The sequence below is a fragment of the Cryphonectria parasitica genome (assembly GCF_011745365.1).
Source record: "Cryphonectria parasitica EP155 unplaced genomic scaffold M406scaffold_4, whole genome shotgun sequence".
Lineage (NCBI taxonomy): Eukaryota > Fungi > Ascomycota > Sordariomycetes > Diaporthales > Cryphonectriaceae > Cryphonectria > Cryphonectria parasitica.
The window spans coordinates 837,253-859,815 of record NW_024468912.1 but is presented as its reverse complement, the minus strand read 5'-3'; the positions used below and the strand labels follow the sequence as shown (position 1 = coordinate 859,815).

The 22,563-nt window shown below is 54.9% G+C and overlaps 3 protein-coding genes across 3 annotated transcripts; 2 read left to right on the top strand and 1 right to left on the bottom strand.

Moving 5' to 3' along the window:
• Positions 1-2,084: 2,084 nt before the first annotated feature.
• M406DRAFT_276127 (GDPD-domain-containing protein) lies at positions 2,085-6,512 on the top strand. The gene is made up of 4 exons (XM_040918270.1): positions 2,085-2,175; positions 2,244-4,918; positions 4,985-5,712; positions 5,820-6,512. Exons 1-4 carry the CDS (start codon positions 2,159-2,161, stop codon positions 6,021-6,023), a joined length of 3,624 nt encoding a protein of 1,207 aa, XP_040776418.1. The 5' UTR covers positions 2,085-2,158; the 3' UTR covers positions 6,024-6,512.
• Positions 6,513-7,099: 587 nt separating this feature from the next.
• Positions 7,100-9,507, bottom strand: M406DRAFT_338911 (uncharacterized protein; the record flags this gene model as incomplete). Its single annotated transcript, XM_040921403.1, has 4 exons — positions 7,100-7,826; positions 7,926-8,599; positions 8,669-8,884; positions 8,971-9,507. 4 exons carry the CDS (start codon positions 9,505-9,507, stop codon positions 7,100-7,102), a joined length of 2,154 nt encoding a protein of 717 aa, XP_040776417.1.
• An 887-nt stretch (positions 9,508-10,394) lies between these two features.
• M406DRAFT_242463 (uncharacterized protein) lies at positions 10,395-11,123 on the top strand (the record flags this gene model as incomplete). The annotated part of the gene is made up of 2 exons (XM_040916171.1): positions 10,395-10,631; positions 10,755-11,123. Coding segments are annotated over 2 exons (606 nt in total), but the record flags the coding sequence as incomplete, so codon positions are not given.
• Positions 11,124-22,563: the final 11,440 nt, after the last annotated feature.

Sequence of the window (22,563 nt, the reverse complement as noted above, 5' to 3'; positions counted from 1 at the left end):
GTGATCGGTTTCTGTTAAGTTCTGTTATGAGACACGAGAAACCATCACGAAGACGTTTGCCCGAGAGAGGAGAGGAGAAGGGGGGGGGGGTCGACTTCGCAAGTACCTGACTAACGAACGGGGCGAGTCTCCTAAGGGCTTGGGAGCGTGATAATTTTCAGGGTCCTCCCCCTTCCTGATCGGCCTCGGCCAGCCCTGCTGTTGCAGTCTCTTCCCCACAAACCTCTCGGACCCATCGGCGTCGTCGACTCGCCGATTATTCCCCCCCCCCCCCAAAAAGGACCACCTATTTTTTTCTTCTTTTTTTCTTTCTTTTTTTTTTCTTCGTTTTTCTTTGACAAAAGATGTCAACTCTGTACAGACACGGTTGCTTTGATGGTGTGCCACACTGTAGCAGTACGCGAGCGGTGTGCAACCCTGTTTTGTATACGAGAGATGTCGAAGAGAAGGAATCGGGGTGATCTCTCGGGTAGAGCTGCAGCGCTGTATGCGTTCAAACGGTAGACATTGGTTGGATATTACTGTACTATAGTATTACATGCGCCGGTTAAGTATTACTGTACGTGCATGCAAGTGAGACGTCGGGCGATTTGTTCTGTTTGCATGTGTCTGGTGTGGGGGAGGGGTTTGCAAAGTTTCATTGCACAAACAACAAGGCGTCGGCCGAGGGTGTTTTCTTGGAATGCGAGACAAGAACTACTAAAAGAAAAGACGCTCTTCCTCTAATCTTTTCCAAGAAACAAAGGAGAACAAGGCGGCAAGTCTCTAGATCCAGATCCAGATCGAGAATCGATCTTTGATCTCGCAATTCAATGCAACCAAAGGGAAAAAGGGACCGAGGCCGGACCAGTAGGGAGCGTTTGCAGAACCACGGATGATCGCACTTGCACCTGACTGGACCCCCCCTCCTCTCTTCCCTGGGGTTGATCATGTCGCAGGGCAAAGACAAAGTACAGTACAGTATAGTTTAGCGAGAACAGGGGACGGTGGGGTGAACCTAGACCTGGAGTCCCCATTTCTTTTTTTCTTGGGGCCCGTTGTCAACTCGTACCGTGCATAAAAGGGGGAAGGGGGAGGAGAAGAAATGTAAATATATAACTTGTGGTTGGGAAGGTATTATTTTCTTGGCTCGACTCTTTGCCTCCTCATCACTTACTTGGTTTACTCTTCTCGTTCTTTTCTTCAAGAGAGAAAGGGGGAAAGAGAGAAAACGAGCAAAGAAGGGTCTCAGCAAACGGCTATCCCCGGGATCTTGATGAAGGGAGAATAAAGAAGGATCTTGAAAACCGGAGACACCAAGATCGGTGACACCTTTCTTCTCCCCGGATCGTTGCATGAAACCAGGAACGTGTCTTCATACTTGCATTTCAATGGCCTGTCTCTCAAGAGCGTCCGACGTCATCTTTTTTGGACTTCAACAGCCGAGCAGAGATTGAACGAGTCAAACCCACGTGCCTAAGTAGTTTCTGACACTGGGGAAACCGCCTCCTCGACCCAGAAAAAAAAAAAAAGACAAGTCAAGAAAGAACGACGGACAAATCTTAGCCCTCCCGCCATTCGCCTCTTATCTCTACTCTCTTTTGGAAACGAGCAAGCTCACTTCAGTATCTGGCCGTCAGAGACTTCTTTTTTCATTCTTTTTTCTCCAATCTCAAGTTTTACCTCAACCTGCCAGGCCCTTCGCGCAACCGACATTTATTCAGCTTTCCACCTACATATTATTTTCTGAGGGTCATACCTGTTTGCCTGAGTAACCCTTTGATCCTCCGAGGCTTCTTCTCACAAAAATCAAGATGCAGGCTCTCGATTCCCTTTAACAGGCCTCATTTTGGCCCTGGCAGCCAAACAGGTCCCATTTGATACACACCCCACACAACTTCCTTGGGACTTTCTCCTCTCTCAGAGCGACGACTTATCAGGAGTCACACTCAACTCACAATCTGATCATCTCTCGTTCACTCATTCATTTTGTGACGCGTGTTGGATTGGCTGGGAAACGTGGACTAGGGCCTTGTTCAAAACAGCATTGTACAACGACAGAATACACACAGTACCCCAACAACAAGTCGATACAACCTAGACGACACATACAAACGCTCATCGACGACACCGCCAATCAACCAACACCATAAAAGAGTATCATCTCAAGCCTGCAAAGATGAAGTTTGGGAGGAAGTATGTCATCATGTCACGTCAATCCAAAGATCAAAACAGCTGACCAAGACTCGTCTCCCTTCCACTAGTCTTCCTCGAAACCAGGTGCCCGAGTGGGCATCTGCCTATGTCAACTACAAGGGCCTCAAGAAACTCATCAAAGCTGCTGCCCTGGCCTCACAGAATGGTGAAAAGGCTGACTTGGCCGAGTTTTTCTTCGCGCTGGACCGAAATCTTGAGGATGTCGACTCCTTTTACAACAAGAAGTTCTCTGATGGGTGCCGCCGCCTCAAGCTCCTTCAGGACCGCTACGGCAAGATGCCCGACGTGGGCGACCTGGACGTGGATGAGACTGAGGAGCTCATGGGGGCGCTGCTGGAGCTGCGGTCGCAGTTCAGGAACCTACAGTGGTTCGGCGAGATTAACCGGCGGGGCTTCGTCAAGATCACCAAGAAGCTTGACAAGAAGGTGCCCAATTCGGCCACGCAGCACCGGTACATCGCCACCAAGGTGGACCCCAAACCGTTTGCCAAGGACAACACCATCGCGCGATTGCTGAGTGATATCAACAAGTGGCTGTCGGCCCTCGGCGACGCCCAGAACGTCGACGACAACAGGTCCGAGAGGTCCATCCGCTCACTGGGGCGCGCCTCGGCAAAGGCCATGCTGACCGTCCCCTCGGCCCTGCTCGACCAGCTGGACCAGGCAATCCGCGATGACGACGTCGAGACCCTCAGGGCACGCCTGGCCGACACGAACTTGGCCCTGCCCGAGCCCGCAGCGCAGAGTCTGCTGCTCAACCTCCTCCAGAGATCCATCTCCATGCGGTCCAAGAGGTCCATCGAGTATCTCCTGTCGCACATAAAAACGTTGGACGAACCAGATGACATCAACGAGCGGAACTGCATCCACCGTCTGGTCATCCACATCGGCCGCACCAAGTCTGCCAAGACTGGGGACAACGATGCGCCTACGTATCCTTTCCCGTCAGGAAACCATTACGCATCACAGTACATCACTCCTGCGGTAACACCTGCAGACTCTCCCCAGACAGAGACCAGGGAGAACCTCTTGGACAAGAACGACGAGGCTGTCGACGTCCTGATTTACCTCCTGGACAAGCTGCCCGAGCACCAGCGGCCCGCCCTGAGCCTGAGGGATTCGTTTGGCCGCCTTCCCCTACACTACGCCGCCCAGTTCGGATTCGTGGTGGTATGCCAGGTGATTATGGACAAGATGCAGCAGTGGGGCCAGTTCGACGTGGAAGAGGGCATTGACGCGCCTGACTGGCAGGATAAGGAGGGCAACGCCCCCCTACACCTCAGCGTTATTGGCGGGCATGCCCTGACGACCCAAGCGCTCCTCCAGGGCGAGAACTGGCGAGGGCCTAGCGAGGACAAGACGGCCATGCGACGAGGCATCTCCAAGTCGAGTGCGGTCCTGGCCATTGCGACCAAGGCCAACTTCACGCGCATCGTCAAGCTACTAGTGGACGCGGGCGTGGACATCAATTGGCAGGACAGCTCAGGGGAGACGGCACTGCACATTGCTGCTAGGTTCGGCCACGACGAGTGCGCGCGCATCCTGATCGAGGGCACGGATCAGCAAAAGGCTGACCTGCAGCTTGCAGAGAAGAACTTCAACTGGACGCCACTGCACATCGCTGCCGTTGACGGGCACCCACAGGTCGCGAGGCTGCTAGTCGAGGCTGGTGCCGATGTGGACAGGCTCGACTCGTCCGGCTGGACGGCCAAGGAGCACGCCGCCCTGCGAGGCCACCTGTCCATCGCCCGCCTCCTGAGGGAGAATACGCGTGTGGATGAGGTCTTGTCAACGACCGAGGGGGAAGATGGACAACCTGCCACCAACGCAGGAACCTCGCCTCCAGAGGTCTCCTCGCTGGGCGACAGGCGATCTAATGCGGTCGCCTCCTCATTACGCGCCGCTGAGCCCGTCAAGACATTTGGTCACCGATACCTCAAGGACGAGAGCTTGGTCCTGGTCAGCCTTGGCTCCATGGACATGCGCAAGGACGTCGACGCTGTTAAGCTGGACCGTGTTCCTCTAACCGAGGCACACACGACGCAGCTGGACACGGCGCTATCGGTGGTGGTCTCGGCCAACGGAGCCCAGGGCGAGCCAACCATCATCGACCTCCCCGTGCACGAGAACATCGCCACAGAGCCCATCGTGTTCATGACGCGCGATGCCGCCAAGGTGAAGCTGCTCTTCGATATCGTGCCGACCTACTCAGGCAACGAGAAGAACAAGATCGGCAGAGGAGTCGCCCTCCTGTCCAGCGTGCGGCCCTCGGTCGGGTCCAAGCGCATGAACCTCCAGGGCGACGTGTGCGTGCCCGTCATGTCGTCCGCCACGCTCGAGGTCATCGGTACCGTCAACTTCAACTTCCTCGTCGTCACGCCCTTTGCTCACGCCAACATGGAGGTCACGTCGCGCCAGACGTACTGGAAGAAGCTGGCGTCCACCATGGTCATTGGCCACCGAGGGCTTGGCAAGAATGTCACCAGCAACAGGTCGCTCCAGCTGGGCGAGAACACGGTCGAGTCCTTCATCGCCGCTGCTAACCTGGGCGCCCAGTATGTCGAGTTTGACGTCCAGCTGACAAAGGATCATGTGCCCGTCATCTATCACGACTTCCTCGTCAGCGAGACGGGCATCGACGCCCCTGTGCACACCTTGACCCTCGAGCAGTTCCTGCACATTAACCCAGACGCAAGGCGGCTTAACGGGAAAGAGATGCTCAGTCAGACACTGCAGCAGAAGCAGCAACAGCAGCAGAGGCACAACAATGCCTCCATCAATGGCGAAGATGGCGTCACTACTACTACCACTACTACTACCACCACCGCCGCCCACAACAACGGCATTGTCCAACATCACCACCACCACCACCATCACCACGGCGTTGGCTCTTCCGGCCCACGACAGCGGTCCATGTCAGTCGGATACGGCAGCAAGCCACTGAGTGACGGACGGGCAGCAGTAGCAGCAGACGAGCGGATGAAGCATACACGCGACTTCAAGGAGAAGGGCTACAAGGGCAACTCGCGCGGTAACTTCATCCAGGCCCCCTTCGCGACTCTCGAGGACCTGTTCCGCGACCTCCCTCAGGGCGTGGGCTTCAACATCGAGATGAAGTATCCGATGCTGCACGAGAGTGAGGAGCACGAAATGGACGCCTACGCCGTCGAGCTCAATTCATTCTGCGACACCGTCCTCACAAAGGTCTATGACCTCGCCGAGGACCGCCACATCATCTTCAGCAGCTTCAACCCGGACATCTGCCTTTGTCTCAGCTTCAAGCAGCCCAACTTCCCCATCATGTTCCTCTCCGACTCTGGGACCAGCCCTGTCGGTGATGTCCGCGCAAGCTCTCTGCAGGAGGCTATTCGCTTCGCCAGTCGCTGGAATCTGCTGGGCATCGTGAGCAATACGGAGCCCTTTACCAACTCGCCGCGCCTGGTGAGGGTTGTGAAGCAGCATGGTCTTGTCTGTGTCAGCTATGGTTCGGAGAACAACGATCCACTTATGGTGCAGGTAAGAAATAAGCCCTTCTTTCTTCTTGATTTATTTTGCTTTCCCTCCATGTCGTTCGTTTGTACTGCCCAATGAACCGATGGCTAACCTCTTCCCCCCAAAAACAGCGCCAAGTCAAAGAGGGCATCGACGCCGTCATCGTAGATAGCGTCCTCGCCATCCGCAAGGGTCTCACTGAGCACGAGAGCAAGGCAGCCGCGGCGCTGCCTCCTTCACCACTCCGTGGATCCTCGGAGGATGGCGGCAGTGGCAGTGAGACGGTGGCGAATAATGTGGATTTTGTTAAGGGGGGCGTGAAAGTTGCGAATTAGACACCCGCCCACTCTCTAGAAAGGGAAGGAGTTGTTTGCAATATTCTTTAAAGGCATAGAGGGTGCTTTGGCAATTCGAGGAGGGTTTAAAGACAGATACAGGATAGGGACATGCTCGCGGAAGTTGAGCACTGGGGACGCAACGGAACCCAAGAAACCCGTACAGATCGAGACGGAAAAGATATGCGCAACTGGAGTGCAAGAAGCGGGGGGTAGAAGAAGAAGAAGAAGAAGAAGAAGAAGCAGAAACACGGCTGGGCCCTTTGGCAAGCCAGCCGCGACGTAAGCATTACTCACGGTGTTGTTGGTATTTTTCCTTTTTCTATTCCTTTCTTCTCCCTCGAAACCTCGATTCATGAATAGGAGAATATCATGCACGTATGTACATCTAATGAATGAACCTGGCGGGGGCGCAGGCGAATGTGTGCCCCCTTGGATCTTGGTCCTGAACCCCGGGACTGTTCACTTGGTTCTTCTTTCTCTCTTTCCAGTTGTTTTCCGAAGAATCTTGGAACGACGGGCTTGATTTATGTGGTGATACTATTTGAGGCTGAGCATCATAGTGGTGGTGGCGGCGGCGGCGGCTCTGATAGAAGGCCGTCACCAAACACGGGACAGATGATGCAATGATTCTTCCGCCTTCCCCTTCATCATCTCTCTTTGCAGATATATACACTCATTTCAGTACAGTGCTACCCTGAACAAAAAACAGAAAAGATGATGATCAGTGTGACAGTGCGCCTCTGTCCTATGTCCAGTGAGGTATGGATTAATGAACAAAACAGGAACGGCAGCGATCAGAGAGATGTATGATAACGATTCGTCGTCTTCCCGCCTATGTACTTATTAACCCCGAGTTTGATGATGAGTTATAACGATCCTCTAGCGCACACATGCTCACTGTTCACTGCCCTGATCGCCCCCGAAGCCCCCTCCCCCCTCAAAATGAACCTCAACATACTGTAGATATCTTTTTCTGCACGCAATGCATACATACACGAACACACACACACACACACACACACGTACACACATACACATGTATATACATACACATACAAGTCCCATCCACTCTCTTACGCAGAGGTCAGCTCCTCCATCCTCCTCTCCAGCTCTGGCACCTGCCTCAGCAGCACCTCCAGGTCCTCCCTCTCGTCCTCGAGTTTCATCCGCCTGTCGGCGTCCAGCCTGGTGAAGACGTAGTTGCCTTGGCCGTCGAACTGCAGGATGTGGCTGTGGTACTTCCACAGACTCCGCCGGTGGCTGACGGTCATGAGGGTAATTCCTAGGGCCTTGGCGTTGTCGTACATGACCTTCTCAGTATCAAGGGTGACAGATGAGGTGCACTCGTCGAGGATGGCGTAGCGCGGGCGGTGGTAAAAGAGGCGGGCCATGGCGACGCGCTGCTGCAGCCCGCCCGACAGCACGTCACGCCATTCGGCCTCGGCATCCCAGCCCTCCGGGTACAGAGTCACGAGGTTCTCGAGGTTGAGGAGTTTGAGGATTCCAAGCAGGTCAGCGTCGGTGACTCCCTTGGCGCGGGTCATGCGCAGGCCGTCTGGGTATGTGATCTGCTGGCGAAGTGAGCCGCGCGAGAGGTAAGGGCGCTGCGGGATATAAAAGATGCCGGTGAAGGGGGGCTTGTGGACGGTGCCGCCGTAAACGGGCCAGAGACCACCCAGGATCCGAAACAGGGAGGATTTGCCACAGCCGTTGGGGCCCACGACAAGGAGGTGATCACCCTGTTTGAGCGAGAAGGAGAGAGCCTTGACGAGGACGTCACCGTTGGGAGAGATAATCGGGCTGCGTGGTGTGTCCGAATCAGTGTCCATCAGCCAATGCGGGCCTTTCAGTATGAGCTGAGAGGGGCTTGTTTCCCCTCACGAGAGAGAATAGACTTACACGTCGATGAACTCGATATCCTTGCTCTCCACGACCTTTCCTCTGCCCTTGAGAACGGCCTCGTTACCCTCGGTGCCCGCGCTGGACACCAGTTTCTTCTCGAAGCGGCCATTCTGAATGTCTTCCATGACCTCCAGTAGCGTGGCCACCCGCGACGTGTATCCGGCCAGCTCCATGACCTCTCTGTACGAGAACATGATGCGCCCGAAGGCATCCGATGCAGACAGCAGCATCCTGCGGTTGGTCACAAATGTCTCGGTCCTGTCACCCATGTTCTGGGTGATGGTGCCCGGGAACTTGACAAAGACTGGCACGCTGCAGAGCATCAGGCCCAGAGCACCCCAGAAATACTTGATGACGTAGTCCTCCATGAAGCCGTGGTAGAAGCGCCGCCGCAGGATGTAGTTGACGTGCTTGATGAGGGTGAAGTAGCCCTTGTCGAGGGTGTCCTTCTCGACCTCGTGGCCTGCATACAGCGCCACCTCTTCGCTGTGGTCTATCAACCGCGAGTGCTGGAAGCGGAACTCGCCTTCTAGTCTCGCCTCGTCTGCCACGTACTTGCCGAAGGGCGGTGTGAGTGCGCGCATACCATTCGCAGACAGCTGGACGAGAAGAGACATGAACATGACGCCTTCGCCCCCTACACTGCTGGAAAGCGACCATGTATAGATTGTCTGTGGAGGTTCTGCCAGTCAGCAAATCGGTGCGTATCAAGATAGTTGAATCTATGTGAAAAGACTTGCCATATCGAGCAGCGGCTTGGCCAGGTTACTGTACAGCTCAGCCAGGCTGTTTGAGAACTTGGCAACGTCCACCGCTATGAGCTGATCAGGGTTCTTTATCCTGTCGTCCAGGGCCGAAATGCCGTAGAAGGTCAGCTTGGACAGGTACTTGTCGTGAATGTGCTGGGTGAGCCTGGTCCGGTATTTCAAGGACAGTTCTGCCTGATGCCACGAGAGCTGCGCAATAAGGGTTTAAAGTCAGCTTCACTTTCTTCCTTGCTTTCTTTAACACTGTATGCCCCACAGCATACACACAAACTTACCATGGAGTTCGTAAAGGTAGCCGGCACGGCGATCAACATCCACCACACGATCCTCATCAGAAACTCCTTCCCGTGGCCCTTGACCAAGGCCTTGACGATGGCACCATCCATAGCAGCAACCTTGACGCTAATCAGAGTCCTGACGACCAGGAAGAAGCTGTGGCTGATGAGCAGCCTGGTCTCCTTGCTCCGCCAGCCAGGCACCACGATCCTCAGAAGCCGCAGCAGGCTCCGGAAGAACTCCCGGTCGAGCTCGACCTTCTTCTTCTTCTTCTTGTTCTTGTCCGTATTTGCCCCAGCAAGATCCTCCCCCTGCTGCCCCCCGGCCGTGGTGCCACCGCGCTCCCTGCGCCGGTCAGCCTCGCGCCTCGACGCGGCCTTTTGCTCGGCGATGGCATTGCGCACGCGGTTGATGAGCGCGACGAAGAGGGTCAGGTAGACGGCGCGGGAGATGCGGGTGCGGTTGGCCAGGTAGAGGTCTGTCAGCTGGGACACGATGGAGCGAATGGTGCGCTCGCGCTGGGCCGGCGAGGACATTGGTCCGGCGGGGAGGGAGAGCTTGGACTGCGAGGCCATTGCTGGGTCGGGGAAGCCTGCGGCTCTTTCTCGAGCGAGCGCGTGGGAAGTTGGAGCACGTGGGGTAGAAACGGTGCTGAAGAAGGCGATCGCGTCTGAGAAATAGTTGCTGTCGAAGCTTGTCTGTCCTATATCTCGGGCGTTTGACAGCAGCAGTGCCCTTGAACTCTCATGGCCAACGCGCAAGCAGTAGTATGGAATGAAATATATTTAGAAGTAGGGAAAGGATGGTAGACGCTCCTCATTCGTTCTTCTGCATGTATCCATGTCATTGGTGCTCTATCCCACGAATGACAATGAGGAATGAGAACAAGACGAAGAACCAAGAAGAACAAGACGATGGGGGGTTTGAACCGTGCCTGGCCAGATTCCTGTTGAGGCAAGTCCCTCGGCGTTTCCAGGGAGGGACGATCCAGGTTCATAGTCACTCACAAGGTCATGCCCCCCCCCCGAAAAAACCCAATACGCCAAAGCCTCGGGGGACCCGCTAGTGCTAATACCCACAGGCCTGGGGAAACCACTAACCTCCCCTGGCCAGATTAGCATGTGATTCTGGGGAAGGACATGCTGTAGTCCAGCCACTGTAGGGAGTTATAATTATGTCATGCTGAACTGTGGCGGAGTGTTGGTTAGCCATCTTTCTCCAGCCACACTTTGGTGCTTTCTCACACAGTGAGTGAGTGAATGAGTGGATTGGTTAAGTGCTATACTTGCTAGTGAGGCACCTCCTCAACCTACTCCTTCCAGTCACCCTCACTCACTCACTTCCCTCAATTCCTTTGCTCAAAACGACCATGTTTCTGCAGAGTCTGGTCTGCCTCCTCATAGGCTTATCAACACTCGCCCTCGCCAACGTAGAAAAGACCATCTTTCTAGGTCCAGAGCCCATCAACATCCCACCCTCGAGCCCTAGCCTCGCTGACCTCCACATCGACGTCCTCACACCAGACAACTGGTCGCTAAGGACACACATAAAATCAATATTCCCGACGGCCGACCTGCCGCGGGGCACAGAAACATGGCTCATCCTTGATGGCCTGAATGAGGGGCAGAGATATGAAGTGCGCATATGCTGGCCTGCAATTGTACGTCCTGTTCTCCTTCTCATCTCATGCTCAATCTCATCTGGCCTTACGGAGAGAAGGAAAAGGAAAAGAAAAAGCTAACATGCTCATCTTACCTCTCCGCCTTTCCCTCCAACCATCTAGCAACCCACAGCCTTTCATCTCGAGACCCACGAGCTTCCACACGTCTTTGACACGCCCACCCTCATCACCTCGCTGTACAACTACTCCATGTCCAGACAATTTCCTCTCAACGCCGGTAATCCTCAGGCTGATACCCATTCGTATCATCCTTCTACTTCTTCCTCCTCCTCTTCAGTCCTTTTCCTCCGCGTCTCCGCCGCAGCCGACTATTTCACCCTCAACCAAACCCTCATGAAAACCCCAGAACCCGTCCTTGCCGACCTCATCTTGGACCCGTTCGTGTACAACGTCCTGCCGCGCAGCCTGGTGCCCACGGTGGTGTACGTTGTGTTTGTGGCCGCCGGGTCGTGGGTGCTGGCGACGAGGGTGGTGGTTCCCTTGCTGAAGAGTCTGGCGGTGGCCAAGGAGGGTGACGGGGATGAGAAGGGGAAGAAGAAGACGCAATAGGGAGACTAGAATGCGGGCAATCTTCTTCCTTTTCATTCTATATGTATTACATTTTGGCATGGTTCAATGTAGCTGTCTCAGCGCATCACTGTCCAGTTGGAAGGGCGGACAATCATTAAGAAGATACCCACCATCTGTTTTGCGATGCAGTCATCGACGTTTATCACCACCGGCATTTGAAAGTCAGTGGCAAGGCTTCCAGCTACTGTTTTGTTTTTGAGATTTCCATGGTATCTATGATAGTGCAGTGCATCCTCTGATCGTTTTTCTCAAGAGGCCAGGGGTGGGAGGAGGGTTAATAAGGCAGGCTGCTACAGCCTCTCGTGACAAGTAGTCTAAATGCCGATGTTCGAATCGCTGATACAAAAGAAAAACTTTCGAAAACACGTCTCATGGTCGTCGAGACACGATGGTTGCGCCTGGTTTTTTTCTTTCTGGTTTTCTTCTTGTGTGTGTTTGTTTTGTCGTTGTGTTTGCTGAGGAAGATATAAAAAACTATCCAGAGACCGTGTTCGTCCCATCATCCATCCATCTAATCCTGATTGTACTCCCGAGTTCCAGCGCCCCGGTGTTGAAGCTTGACGAGGAGAGAACGGGTGGCCCCCTCATCTATAGCATGACAGATGTTGCGTATCGGATCTAACCAATTCAAGCCATCTGCTCAGCTACCTGACGAGGCAGCATTGCCAGCTCCTCACCTGCACCCTAGTACAGCTCCTCAGCCCACATGCGAAGAAAGGGAGAGGGGAGATCGTCAACAACGAGCCCGGCTAGTACGGCGGGTTGTTTCCATACTGGTGACCCGAGGGCAGCCCTTGGCCGTACGACGGCTGCTGCGGATACTGGGTCGGCGGCGGGGGGTAATATCCCCCGCCACCACCACCTCCTCCCTGCTGTCCACCATAAGAGGGCGGCTGATGATGGTGTTGTTGGCCAAATCCTCCTCCACCATGGTGCTGCGGGGAGCCGTAAGGATTACCAGGACCCTGCGGTGGTCCCGGCGGCGCTCCGTACTGATGCGATGGTGGCTGACCGTATTGTGGGTGCTGTGGCGGGCCTGGGTAGCCGTGCTGCCCTCCTCCACCCTCGTATTGGTTTGGCGGCGGCGGAGGGAAGCTCGGTGTGCCGTGCTGCTGCTGTGGCGCGTGGCCGTAAGGGTTGGGGCCCGGTTGCGAGGGGGTCTGGTAGGACGGTGTCGAGTGTGAGGCGCCATTGGACGCAGGCGTGTGGTATGAGGGTGGTGGCTGCGACTGGGGAGTATGCGCTTGGCCCGCAGCTTGGTGTTGAGGCAGTCCGGGCGGCTGGTAGGATGCTGGAGGCGCCGAGCCGCTGTAGCCTCCTTGTTGGCCCGAGTTTGAGTATCCGTAGCTTTGGCCCTACGATGAAGCATCAGGTGTCAGCCGTGTATGCCCTCAGCGATGCGCCTTCGAAGGTGACCATGTTCATGTTCAGGTCGTCCCCTCATCGCCTTTTCCCCTTCTTTCTCTCTCCTTCTTGTTGAAATTATAGCTTACCGATGACTGCGACTGTCCTCCAAACATGTGCGCGACCCCGCCCATCATGGACCCCGCCAGGCCTCCCGAGCTCGAGTGTTGCCCCGCCTGCCCGCTGTGATAATTCTGCGGCTGTTGCTGTTGCGGCTTGTTTCCGGACGAGAAAAGGTTCGACGCCAGCTGGCCGACGAGCTTGCCCCCCAGGCCACCTGACCCGGACTGTCCTGACGAGCCATGGCTGCCGGAGGACCCGCTGTGTGTGAGACCACTGAACACCTGGCTTGCGAGACCACCGAGGTTGTTAGAGTTGCCGTGGCTGCTGCCGTGCTGTTTGCCGCCGAGTAATGCGTTCATCGCCATAGTCTATATTCAGAGGGAAAAGGGCCTCGGTCAGTCATCCAGCCTGCCTTCCCGTCCGTCGCGAAAGGGGACGAGTGACATCCGACGAATGGAAAGTGCTATGCTTACCCCCAAGCCCCTCTCGCCGGATGGGCCATCGCCCACACCTCCCCTCGTTCCGCCGTTCTCGTCAGGCATGACAGGCTCCATCCTACCGTCCGCGTGCTTGACGGTCTGGGTGCCATCCGGGTGGGTGATGAGCTCGGGCTCGCCTGCGCCGGGCACGCCATAAGGGTGTTCGAGGTTCGAGGCGGGCGTGCCGCCCACGGGCGCGGCGTCTGTAGGGACCTCCCACTGCGAGACACCGGTCGAGAGCTGGACATAGTAGTATTTCTTGCTCTTGGAGTCCCACTGCGCAATCCAGCCTGGAGGTAGATGGGGTGGAGCTTGCGTGGGGCCCTCGCCGCCCGGCGAGCCTGGTCCCGACATGACTGACGGAGGTTATGCGAGCAAGAGAGAGGGAGAGACAGGGAGAGAAGAGATACAGGAGGTAGTAGGTTGGTTTCCAAACTGAGGAGGAGGGAAGAATGTGTTTGGTATAGAAGACGAGGGCAGGTCAATTAGTTTCTGTAGGTCGCAGGGTCGGGTCGGGTTAGGTCAGGGCGAAGCGCCCAAGGTTGCTGAGCCAGACACAGGCAGGCTGCGTTCTGTTGTTCGGGGCAGAGCACCACAATCCAATCCTCAAGTGGTTGTAGCAGCTACTTTACGGCCCAGTGACTGACTGACTGCTGTGATGTGATTGTGAAGTGAAGCGTGATGCCCAATCCCCAAGCGGGAGAGATGGGATGGGATGTCGCAATCACTGCCACAGGGTCTCTAGAGTGGATCAAGAAATCAGTGGGGTGGTGCTGAGTAAACCCCCTGTCTGGTCCGAGCAGCAAGCAGAGGCGAGGGCCTGCTTGGCTTTTTGGTGCAGGCTGGCAGGGTAGGTGATGCCTAGAAGTAGCGAGTGATAGAGATAACCTGATAAGAACAGGACGTCATCTGCTTCCGTGCTTAGGACACTATCCTGAAGAAATGCACTCAGAGCTGGGGACTGGGAATGAGGCTCAAGAAGATGAGATATTCCAGAGGCAGAAAACATAAAGAAGATAGAGGCGTGAAAAGTCAGACTGTGAAAAATTCAAATGGGAAACGCGAAGTACTGAAGGCCTCTCCCTCCCTGGCTCGCTGTTGGCTGACGATGCTGCGGAGGGGCGCAGAACCAAGAAAAACACAGCCCCACTATGAAGGCTGAAGTACTGCAAAAAAGTTGGAGGTGACCTCAGTGAGGGGCACCACTCAAACGTACCAAAAGTCATGGCACGACCGTGGCCAAATGCTAAAGGAGAGCTGGCGGCCTCTGTCCGGAAACCAGCGGATTTTACAACCCCCCCCCCCCCCATCTCAATTTTTGAAAAGCAATCCAGTTAACAATAAGAGAAGAAAAAAAGAGCTCAATTCAGAGAGGGTGAGTTTTGAGAGATTCTGCTACAGGGTCACCCTTCTTGCGAATGACCTGCTGGGAGAGGTTGTCGTGCGTCCCTCCCCCAGATCCTTACCTCGACGGTCAAAGGTCTCATTATGGCTGGCAATGTTGAGTAGTAGAACAAATTCTCACATGTATGCTGCGACTGACCGAGGAGCATGGCAGGTAGCAGATTAATCAAGCAGAGAATCAAAAACCCTCTCGAATATGATTGCTTAAATCAGAGTATGGATCCTGCTTTCTCGCCTCTCTTCCCCCCTGCTCTTGTAGTTGCTTTTCTTTACCTTTGTTTGCTCGACATATTCCCTGCTCTGTGCCTTGCTTTTCTTCACACGATCACACGTTCTCACACTGGCTTGTGGAGGTGGGATTGGTCCTTCCTCCAACTTGAAGAATACAAACCAATACTATCGAAAAGAGGTCTTCACTCGGTCCCCCCCCCCCCCAATACTGTCCAGATCTCCTTTAGCCCTCCTCTTCCCTTTCATTCTCCCACTCTCGCTCTGCATATGCCTTTGTGTTTTCTTCCTTTATTCCCCTTTGCCCCATCCACCAAGCCCGAAGTCTAGTTTTCCACAAGATGGCGGCTGAGTCTTACCCCCAATTTCCATGACTGTCCAACGAAATACAAACCTTGATCTGGGGAGTATTGCTCCTCCCAGTAGCAGCTTCGAGCTCGACATCCTCCCCTCCCGTACATCAGATCCGCGTGAGACCCACAGGGGAAAGACACCACCCTCGCATATAACGACCCGTTCCACTGCTCGATGGTGCAACACCTCCCCGGCTAAACTCTGCCCCTTCCTTCTGCCATCTCCAGAGCGGCCGCTCGTACAATTATGGAGACGGGCAGCGCTTGCCTGAGTTCGACAGGAATCAATGATGCCCAACCGTGTCTGGTACAGCCCTGCCAGAAACTCCTCATATATCTCCACTGGTCGACGCCTCTGCCCTTCGTGATGTTTGGTCCTGCCTCGCAGGTGGGGCTTGATCATTAGGTGAAAACGCTCAAGAACTTTGGATGACTATTAGCCGTAAAATATGCTCTGCAGGGAGTTTCTGGGGCTGAGGGAATGGTTAATACGATTTGAAAAGAACATGCCGTCGCCTTGATCACCTCTACTCCGTCCCGCTGGAAGGAGGGAGAGAGAGGATTTTCCTTTCTTTGTTCCCATTTTTGCTTCCGCTCCTTTTGACTCTTTTCCTCAGCTATTGAGTTGTGAGGCACCCTCTGCACAAAGGTGACAACCACTAAATAGCACGAGAAAACTCGTGTCAAGGGACGGCGGGACGGACAGCCCAAACACGTCTCCATCACATCTCATTCCATCCCATCCATCCCTAACTACGCTCATCTCAAGTATAACTCAACATGCCAGAATTCAGACGAAACACCTTCCAACAACTTTTACAAATCACGTTCTCAAGACCAACAATAAACACCAAAAAATGAACTGCCATGAAGCCACATTCACAAAATAATGTCTCTCTACTTTAACAACTACTGACTATGTGCAAGAAAGAGGGGAAAAGTCCGTTTTTCCTCCCTAGAAAAAAATAAAAAATAAAACCCAAGAACAAAGATCTCGCTCTAGAAAGAATTTCCCCAATCCCGTATCTCCTCACATGTCCCTTCCTTTTTTCCCAACCCTTTCCCCGGCATGAGAATTGGGGGGGGGGGGGGGGGGATTTTCTGCTATGAACAAAAGAAAAAAAAAAAGGGGGTTTCTCGATTTTTGGAGATACAGAGGATTCCAAAAAAAGGGAAATTTGATTGTTGTCACTGTCATGGTCATCGTACCAAGGCTCCTTAAGGGGGAATTATGTACACATCCACCAAAATATCCCACGACTACTACTACATTCTCACAACACTTTCTCCTGCTACACCACTAAGGATGACTTAGTGGAGCTGGGCAAAGCGGCGCACGGGGGCGCCGGTGCCGCTGGGGAAAGCGCCGGAGGCGGTAGGGTAGGGGCGGCTACCGTTGGCAGCGCCAGTGACAGCGGCAACGACGGCTGTGAAGGAAGGAAGAAAATTTGGTTAGCATTCTTGAAACTTGATCTTGTCAAGAAAATTGGTTGGTATTCTACTCACTAGCAGTGACAGTCTCATCAGGGCACGAGTCATCATCACCAGAGTCGTCGGAGTCATCACCAGAGTCGTCGCAGGTGTCGTCGTCGCCAGTGGCAGCGGCGGCAGCAGCAGACTCAGTGGTGGAAGCGACGGCAGAGGCAGCGGCAACGGCAACACCGGTGTTGTCGGCGGCAGAAGAGGCAGTCAGGGTCACGTAGACGGTGGAGGCAGCCTCGGTGACAGTGACGGTGGAGTCGGCGCAGTCGCAGGTGTCGGAGCCAGACGACGAGGAAGAGTCGTCAGAGCCGGAGCCAGAGCTGGAGCTGGTACCAGTGGTGCCGGTGCTGCCGGTGCTACCGGTGGTGCCGACAGCAGAGTTGCCAGAGGTCTCAGCGGCAGCCACGGAGGTCAGGGTGGCAGTGACGGTGCCGGTGGAGAAGAAGGTGGTGGTGGAGGTGCCCTCGGTGGTAGTGTTGCCCTCACCCTCACTCTCGTCAGAGCCAGAGCCAGAGCCAGTGTCGGTAGCGGAGGAGCCTCCGGTGGTGGTGGCCTCGCTGGCGGTGATGACGACGGTGGAGGTGACGGGGACGGAGGAAACGTAGGTGGTCAGGGAGGTGGAGGTGATGACCTGAACGTTGTTGCCAGAGCCAGAGCCGGAGCCAGCCTCGGTGACGGTCAGGGTCACGGGCACGGCCGAGGTCAGGGTGCTCAGCACAGTGCTGACAATGGTGCTGGTCTCCTCCTCGCAGGTGTCATCGCTGGCAGTCGAGGAAGCAGCGCCCACAGCGGCAGCACTGGTGACGGTGGAGTTACCACCAGCAGCGGCAGTGGGGTAAGGAGCCGCAACGGAGCCAGAGGCGGCGCCAGCAGCACCGCCCGAGGGAGAAGAGCCTTTTCCACCGGCGGAGCCAGTGCCGGAGGCCTTAGGAGCACCACCACCCAGACCGCTGCTGCCCGAGGGCTGGGTCGCGCCGACGGGGCTGGATCCGCTGGTCTCAGCGGGGGAGCTGGCACTGCTGGTGATAGCAGGAGCGGCAGAAGAAGCAGCCGAGGTGGAGGCGGCCAGGGTGACACCAGTGATACCGCCAGTGGCAGCAGCAGAGATGACGCTGGAGGAGATGGCCTCGGCGGCGGTGACGGGGCAGATGGTGGTGGTCAGCTGGATCACGTCGGTGGCGGTCACGGTCTCGATGGCCTCGGGAGAGGTGGCGGCGAGGGCGGACAGGGACGAGGAGTCGGCCGGGCAGTTGGTGATGGAGGCGGCACAGCTGAGCACAGTGTGGACCGAGGTGGTCAGGACGGTCAGGGTGGTGACCTGCTCAGCAGCAGCAGTCGTCTCGTTCTGACGGCGGTAGTTGAAGTGAGGGTGACGGGGGTGGTTGGCCGAGGCAGAGGCCATGGTGGCCAGGGCCAGAGATGCAATGACGGCGGACTTCATCTTGTCTTTCTTGTTTCTCTTTTCAGGATTTCCAAATCGAACACTTCTTTCTTTCGTGGTGACAAAAAACTCGACGAGCTTTGTTTTCTTCGGCAGGGAGATAGAGAGAGAGAGAGCGAGAGGGATCGTGGGGTATTTGCTGATCAGCGACAAGTGAATGGAAGTCAATTCCGCAGGAGGGCAGACACAGTTGCACACTCCGTTAAAGAAAGTCAGGTAGTTGGAAAAGAGAGTGAGTGTAGCTAAGCTGCGATTGCTTGCTGAAAGAGACGCTGGTTCAAAAGAATGACGAGGAGATCGATCAAAGTTGGTCTGGCTCCGAGTTGGGTGAGGAGAGAGGGAAGGGGAATTATACAAAAGTTGGTCTCGAGAGAAGGCCGTCTGCCTTTTTAGAGGTAGTGGGCGCCTGCAGGAGGACCCATTGTGTGTGTGCGTGTGTGTGTGTGGGACCTAGAACCAAATCCTCTCCTCCTCCGCCCACTCATACACCCCGGCGATGGGCTCATTTGATGTCACCCCGTAAATTCGATGAGGAGCCCACCCAGCTGTAAACTGACCCATGATGCCTGTCGGGAGGGCCTGGGCAAGAGGGCAAAGCCACCCCCCCCCCTTCTCTCCTGGCCAGCGTCGCGCTGGGGGGAGGGCGTGAGGGCATGAGGGACCGTGGGCGGATCCCCCAGCAAAGCACCGCCTGTTGGGAGTTTGCCGCCTTGCCCGTCGCCGTACAGGTGAGTGACCCTTAATCAAGCCCAGGATCCACACTGCCTGGACCACGTCTGCTATTGTGGTCAAGAAAAGAAACAGAGAGAAAAACAGAACATGGGTAGCCGCGCATCACAGGGGGGCCCTTGAACAGATTCAGGGGCAGATGCAGGTACGGGCGCTGAAGATGGTAACATTGATCCAACCACCTCCCTCCATCTGTGCCTGGATTTCGGGTCAACGACCAGGATTGAACAGGGGGCTGGGAAGGGGGGTGTGCAAGGATTGGATTGGGGCCCCCATCGCCGAGGGGGCCGTGAGATGGTATTATGGGACAGTACAATGAAAGACCCAGAGTAAGGTAAGTGTGTGTATGTGTGTGTTGTGTGTGTAGGATCTTCGTCCCCTCCTTGGTCTCGATCGACTTGTCTATTTACCACACTGCTTTTCGTTCGGGTGATTTGCCCGCAAGACCTGTGCTGTGACGTGACGATCCGTCGAACATTCCCGTCACTGTACTTTGATTTGGTCAATACCTGGATGCCAAGGTGGCCGAAGTGTGCTCCAGTGGCCTTTGTCCTTTCTCTCTTTCTTCTTTTCTTTCCTTTCCCAGTACCATACCATGCTATACCATGCCATAGCCATTAAGGTTCAGGTCGGCGATGGACAGCCACCCCCCCTCTCCTTACCCCTCATCCTCATCCTCCTGCTGCTGCTGTCTTTTCCCCATGGAGGGGAGGAAGCATCAGCGACATTAGTGAGAGTATTTCGGGAAAACGCTATACAGCAACCCAAAGAAAAAAAACCGGGGGGCGGGCTCATCCGCTGGTCAGCGATCGTCTCTGCAGCCGATCCTATTCTTGCAAAGAGGCCTAGGCCACCAAAAGGCCAGCCAAAGACGTCCGAACAAAGTTTGGCCCAGGCGCGCAGCAACTGAAAAGGAATCAAAAGCCAGATCCTGTCCCTGTATACTCCCCCCTCTCTCTCCCCAATGAATCCCAATCGCCACGACCACGTTTTCTCACGGGCCCTAGCGCGCGCCGTTGTGTCTTGTAGATCTCTCTCTTTCTCTCTCTCTATCTTTCTGAGTGTCTCGTTTCCAGGCGGCTGGGTAACACTAACCTGATGCTTATCCTCCCGTGCCACATCCGTGGGCGGCTAGCAGCAGTAGCAGCACAGCACCACCACCATCACATCACATATGCCGGGTCCTATGATCGTAGTGTGTGAGACGCTTGCGATGGCGGCTTGCATCCGTGCCTTGTAGGGTCCTGTCCTGTCGGGCCCCCCTTCTGACAATCGATTGGATTGCTCTTCGGTACCGAGGACCTGTTTTACCCCTCTAGGGTGTTCTTTTTCGAGCATAAGCCCAGCAGAGCGAGATTGGCGCGCAGGCGGGAGCGAGATGAGTGGGCCTCCCCTGCCCTCCCTATTTTCTCTCCCAGCTTCCCAGGGTTTTAGGCTTTCCACAACGGCCATCCGACTCAACTAACCGCGAAGCCGTCAAGCCTGGTTGCCTGTCATCCAAGCTAAGAGAAAAGGCGAACGCCGCACCAGCGGATGACAGCGGGACGGCGGATGATGGTTGGTTCTTGTTTCCTGAGCTGAAGAGAACCAATGGCCCGGCGCCACCCCTTTCGTAGCGCTGCCGCCCAGAGTACGCCACATTTGAACTGAAACACTCGATTGTGATTTGACTGTAGAGGGGTTTGCTGTTGTTTGCCTGGTTTTACTATTGCCAACATTGTCGTTCTCGTTGTCGATATGATTAGATGGATAGCACTGATTTTCCTTCATTTTCTCTTTATCCCGAGGAAGATTGGCGACTCGCGCTCCATAAGCTGATCTGTTGGTCTAGAAGCCTCCATAGACCGAAAGTGCTTCACCATTGGCCTTCGTCTGATCTGTGACCCGAGTTTGTTTGCTGGGCTCATCACCGCTGATCCATAGCATCTTTCGTAGGGGGGATCCACACCTGAAGCGGGAAATTGATGACGAGAAACAAAAGAGAGCGAAAAACAAAAAAGCTTGGCCTCTCGGTAGCAGTCACTGATCGGCAAACCTTTTTTTTTTCTTCCCCTTTGCTGCATGCACCATGACATCGTGAAGCTTCTTCCTGTGCTGTCGATGCTTGTCTGTTGTAGCCTGCTCGCACATTATGGCCCAGAACGGTCGGTACCCATAATCATCACCAGAGAAGAGGGGAAAATCGGCACGCCCCTCCTCGTCGCCTTCCTCTGTTACTGGGAGGATGCGAGGGGACGGGAGGCTGAAGACTTGTCGAGATTTCCAGGACCCTCGGCGTGGTTCAGGGCCTGTGTAGGCTAGCAGGGTTGAAAAGGAGGTGTGGTGTTTCACGACCCAGGCCCTGTTGCCTGTCATTGGTGGACGTCGAGATGGACTATCCCCATCAGGAATCTCCTCGCCCACGCCCCCTTCCCTCTCTCTCCTTCCTATCTATCCTCGCACCCCCCCCCTTTAAATTTTTTTTTATTCTCCGTCTTCCTGGGCACTATAGTACATAGTACTTCATACTACGTACCATGCACCACCATGCACCGTTACGCTCCATGGTAAGAGAAACCTGCCGAATTGCTCAGCCTCCCGACGCGCAGCGCCAGAGGTTGTCATGCCATGGTTTGCGAGATTGGAAAGGGTCCACAGCAACGCGGAGGGGGGTGGACATGGTTTGAACGGGAAATCACACCCCCCCCCTTCCCCCTTCCTCTTCCTCAGTCTGCACCTTCAATCTGACGGCAAGCATCATCATCTAAAAAGCTTGCTTTGCTGGTCTTGAGAGGGAAGGTGGGGGGGGGGGGGTGCGGTAATAAACCTCGGAGATGATGATGACAACCGCCTACTCAAGCGTTGTTTGAGACATATTGTCCCGAACGGAGGGGCGGACGCTCGAAAAAAGGTCCAAAAGAGAGCCCTCATCTCGCTTTTACTTACGCAACCACCTGAGGCTAACGTGAGTACACCCCATGAGATGATTGATGAGATGGGAGGAGCCCTTGTTTTAATTGATTGAATTGGTGATGATGACGATGAAGTTTTTGCTGGCCGAGATCCCGATCCCTCCAGCCTGATTTCCCTTGACATGGCCATACTCAATAGTATGTGTTGGGATATTACCCGCCGCGTGTTCATGTTGCAATTGAATGAGATGTTGACTTGGGAAGAAGAACGAAGAGAAGCAGGCAGGATGCCTATTCGTATTTGGCTTTCTTTATTGCCCTTGCTTTCTCTCGTTTGTTGACTTGCTGTAAAAAGTTCGCTTCCTGTAGGTTTCTTTCCCGGGCTCATCATCAACTAAACGGACTCACCAAGCTGTCCATTTTTTCACCCTTTTCTCTTCCTTTTTTCTTCTATTCACCTTTTCCCCTTTCCCTCCCAAAAGATCTGACTCAGGCCTCCTTCTCGTGGCAGGCGATACTGCAGTAGAATACTAATGACTCTCCCTCACCGCCCCGTTGTTCGCCAAGACAGCCTCTTTACGACACAAGCTCGACCTCAGCCTCGGCCCATCTCCGACGTAAAAAAGTTGACCGCCCAATGAGACTGTGAAGTTCTTGTCGCCGTCGATCTACCGGCAGCACGGCGACCATTTTCCTTTTCTCTTTCTTTCATCTTCGGCCTGGAAGGGACGAGTACTGTAGCAGGCTCATCATCGATCGACCTGCAAGGCTGTGCTGGGTACCGCTCGGATCCCCGTCTCAGCCAGTCAACACGGGGGAGGCACTTTCTTTACCTAAGGCCAACCCTCTTTCAAATGATGCGGTGCC

Bases quoted from the DNA above. Each gene is read 5' to 3' on its own strand.
- M406DRAFT_276127 (XM_040918270.1), top strand. The intron at 4,919-4,984 runs GTCAGACACTGC...TCAATGGCGAAG, and splicing joins TAACGGGAAAGAGATGCTCA to ATGGCGTCACTACTACTACC. The intron at 5,713-5,819 runs GTAAGAAATAAG...CCCCAAAAACAG, and splicing joins ACGATCCACTTATGGTGCAG to CGCCAAGTCAAAGAGGGCAT.